The 3597-nt window shown below is 41.7% G+C and overlaps 1 protein-coding gene across 3 annotated transcripts in view; it reads right to left on the bottom strand.

Annotated features, from left to right (window-relative positions):
• The window catches only part of RPAP2 (RNA polymerase II associated protein 2), a 46011-nt gene that overhangs the window by 42220 nt on the left and 194 nt on the right, over nucleotides 1-3597 (bottom strand). For all 3 annotated transcript variants that reach the window (XM_075508373.1, XM_075508372.1, XM_075508374.1), the window contains exons 2-4: nucleotides 2664-2709; nucleotides 1524-1638; nucleotides 752-850 (exon numbers count right to left, since the gene is read on the bottom strand). In XM_075508373.1, coding sequence (XP_075364488.1) covers nucleotides 752-850; nucleotides 1524-1638; nucleotides 2664-2709 — 260 coding nt within the window. The remainder of the gene's footprint in view (nucleotides 1-751; nucleotides 851-1523; nucleotides 1639-2663; nucleotides 2710-3597) is intronic.

The raw sequence follows: 3597 nt of genomic DNA on the forward strand, positions 1-3597 counted from the left end.
TCATCTATAAGTGTTGGGCAATTACAGACCGGTCCTTCTTTAATCCATATCTGTTTACATGCGCGTGAGATTGTACTGTCAGAGACCCCCACCACTACTCAGACAAACCCAGAGAAGAACTTACCTAAAATATAATACAGTTTCCAAGTGAATTTCTGTGGGGACATATGAAGTCCAAAACAATAAAATTTTTTGTACTTGAGTAGATTTTTTTCAGATAATCAGGTGCACCACAACTGGTATTACATCACAGGTTATCTAACTGAACCCTGAGTTCTGCTTAACCTCTGACATACCACACTTAAATAAATGTGACTATGATTTTGACACAGGTAACATACATTTTTAGAGCAGATGTATATGCATTCACATAGTGATATACCTGCATTGTATTATTTTTTCATGTTAATCCTTCTCGCAGAGATAAGTGGTTACACTGAAGAAGGAACAAGATTAGAAAGTTTCTGCATGCACAAAGGCAGGTCATGAAGCCATACCTCATTCATCTTTATTACTGTCAAAGTAGATGCTAACCGATTCTGTCATACAGTAACGGTTGTCAACTGATCAAATTTTACCTTTTACTTGAGAAGGATTATACTGAAATGGAATGATATGATTCCTGGCCCATTACTTGACACTATTTTAATCTATGTTTAATATGTTAAGTTTAAAATTAAAGAGAAAATGCAAGAGAATAAAAATCATGAAGAGATTCTTATGATAACAGCATTAATAAAAAGCAACTTACATTTTCCAGTTTATTTTGACATAGAGGATAACCACATAATTTGATGATAGACCGCTCATCAACAATGTCTTTATAGTGAGATGGAGTAATAAATTTTCCCTAAAATGACAAGAAAATAGTTCAACAACAGATACTGGGGAATCTGTCAATTTTTGTACTGAAAACATCTCATAAACAAATAATATTTTTAGTTTTATAACAGTTATCTAGTAAGTTTAATGAACAACATTTAGAACCTACACAGTAAAAATGATAAAAGGGTAAATAGAGAAAGCAGACAGACAGGGCTATTTCTTTTTACATATATAAAAGCCTCATAATTTTGCCTCTATTTGCACCTATTTTCATAATTTTCCTCTCTTTACATGTTCTGTACGCCTATTTACAGCCTTAACAGGAGTAATCATCATACTGTTCCAGCAAAACTGTGCTGCCAGATAAACTGTGGGGCATTAGAGACTTTGTCTACATTCACAGATTATGTGATTTGGACCTAAATTTTTATACTTCACCTATCAGTCCAGACCAGAGAGGCATAAACAAAGGCTGTGGTAATAAAGTGAGGATTCATAAATGTATACACTCCTGCAAAAGTAGGCCATGTTTTCACTGCAGAACCCTTGGCAGTAAGGCAATCATCATCAGAGCTGACAAGAGAGGGAATAAATGATTTGCCTACTTTAAACTGCAGCAACTTGTTCCAAGAACTTTAAAAAAAAAAAAAAAGTTGAACACTAACATACAAAATAGTATAAAAACTTGCAACACTTACCGAATTCAGAAGGAACTCTTCAGTAATGTTCTCTTCCAGGAGCTGTTCAACAATATACAATGCTTTTTTCTCAAATTCAATCTTCTTTCTCATAGCAGCCTCCAGAGCTGCTTTCCTGTAACAGAACACACACTGAATGACACAGAGGGGAGATCTCCATAAACAATTCTCCAACCGTATCTTTATCTTTTTTCTGAAATACAGTAGCTTACATTTTTCTGCATCACACCATGTTGGCCAAACAAAGCAACAAGCAACTGGACTAGTAATTCTGTAATAACTGCAAAGGAGTTTCCAACCTTAGTTTGCTTTATTTCCACCCAGGTCAGGAAAAGCATTGACTCTTATTGCCTTGCAATACTTCCATACAAGGTTATCCAACTTTCCTTGCAAGAGAGGGAAGCCCAGAACTGGCTGGACAAAGAGCCTGAGACAAACAATTTATGGAGTGTTGACAGGAGAATGGGAGCTGGATGAGACATGAAGAGCAGGAAGAAAAAAAGGACTGGGACAAGACTGAGTGTGAGGGTACAAAGTAAAGGAAGGAATAAATCAAACAAATCCCATTACGGTAGATTTCCTGAGTGTTCCTGAGCCTTGCCACTATTCTATTGTCAGCAAATACCCACAGAGAAACCATCTAGGTGTCTCCAATCTCCATTTGGCAGCGCTTCCCACAGAGGTTGTCAATGTACAGTCATTCTGCTGTCTTAACTGATAGAGGTCTACGCTATTCACCTGGGAGTCTAGGTCTACTAGTAGAGTCAAATGAATATTTAGGTAATTGTGCATGGCAGAAAGTGTTTTTTCTCTCAAGTTCGGTTTTTAAAGTGAATGAAGAAAAATGTCAGGTACTCAAAGAAGTTAAGATGGCAAAAAGCAAGCGCTGCAGACTAAGGAAATACAACTGTGGAGGTTAGATTCATAAACTTTTAGCATACTATACAATGCATATATGTGCACTCTGTTACAAGTTACATAGCATCACTCCAAACAAGCTTGCATGATGTTGATGCTGGCGATCTCCTGAAGTTAGTCATGGTACTCTGAGAAAGCAAAAAAACTCGCGAGGCAGAGAATGCGATTTCAAAGTGAGGCAAAACAACATGAATGCCACATATTGTTAGTTAGAAATTATACCTTTGAGCAGCATCTTCATTCTTTGGAGCAGCTGAATGCTTATTTCCTAGAAATCAAATATACAAATGTAGAAATATAGAACTTAGTGTACTTTCTTCCTTTAACAGTGGAAAATATTAGAACCTGAAAAATATTAAAACCTCTAAACTGTAAGCATAACCAAGAGAATTGCTTAGAAACTTGCTTTTGGTAGTTGAGAGTGACTTCAGTAAGCTAGTAACCATTCAGCAACTAGCTAGACATGCTTTTTATAAGTGTGAGGACAGACAGGCCCAACTCTCTTCACACTCTCATTCACTGTGTTCTGTATAGTCAGAAAGCTAAAGGAAAAATAATTCTGGCAATAATTTTGTGCCAACCACACTCACTCTGGTTCTCCACTGGCTCTCCACGCCAGCCTTACCCCCGCACCCCACTGCTGGGAAACGCTGTCCTTTTCAACTGCCCCACCACTGGATTTTGCTCCGGGCAGGGCTCGACAACACGGCCTCGACGCCGGCACCCTCACCACTGAGCCACTGTTGCCACCCTCCCCGCCTCCCGGTCGCCCCGCGGACTGACCCAGGGCTCTGCCCGCCCTGACCCAGCTACCGACATGGAGGACTCGGGTAGCTGCTCCCTTAAGATAAGGGCAACAGCGAGGGAAAATAGTGGACTGTTATGCTTAAAACATGAGGACGCAGTTTTCTGAGCAGCTGCACGATCGCTGTCGCGCGTGGCACGCCTGACGCTCAGAGCGGGGCGGGCTGCCGGCGCTGCGGAAGCCAGGCGCGCAGCCTGAGGGGACAGCGGGGCGCTCGGCCCCGCCTCGTTCGGTCGACCGCCGCGGGGCGCCGGCCCCAGCCGCCGCCGCCGCTCGCCGGCCCCGATCACACAGCCGGCACGCCCGGCCGAGGCCCACCGAGCTCGCGGCAGCGTCCCCACACCGCCAACC

This window comes from Mycteria americana, chromosome 7 (genome assembly GCF_035582795.1).
Source record: "Mycteria americana isolate JAX WOST 10 ecotype Jacksonville Zoo and Gardens chromosome 7, USCA_MyAme_1.0, whole genome shotgun sequence".
NCBI lineage: Eukaryota > Metazoa > Chordata > Aves > Ciconiiformes > Ciconiidae > Mycteria > Mycteria americana.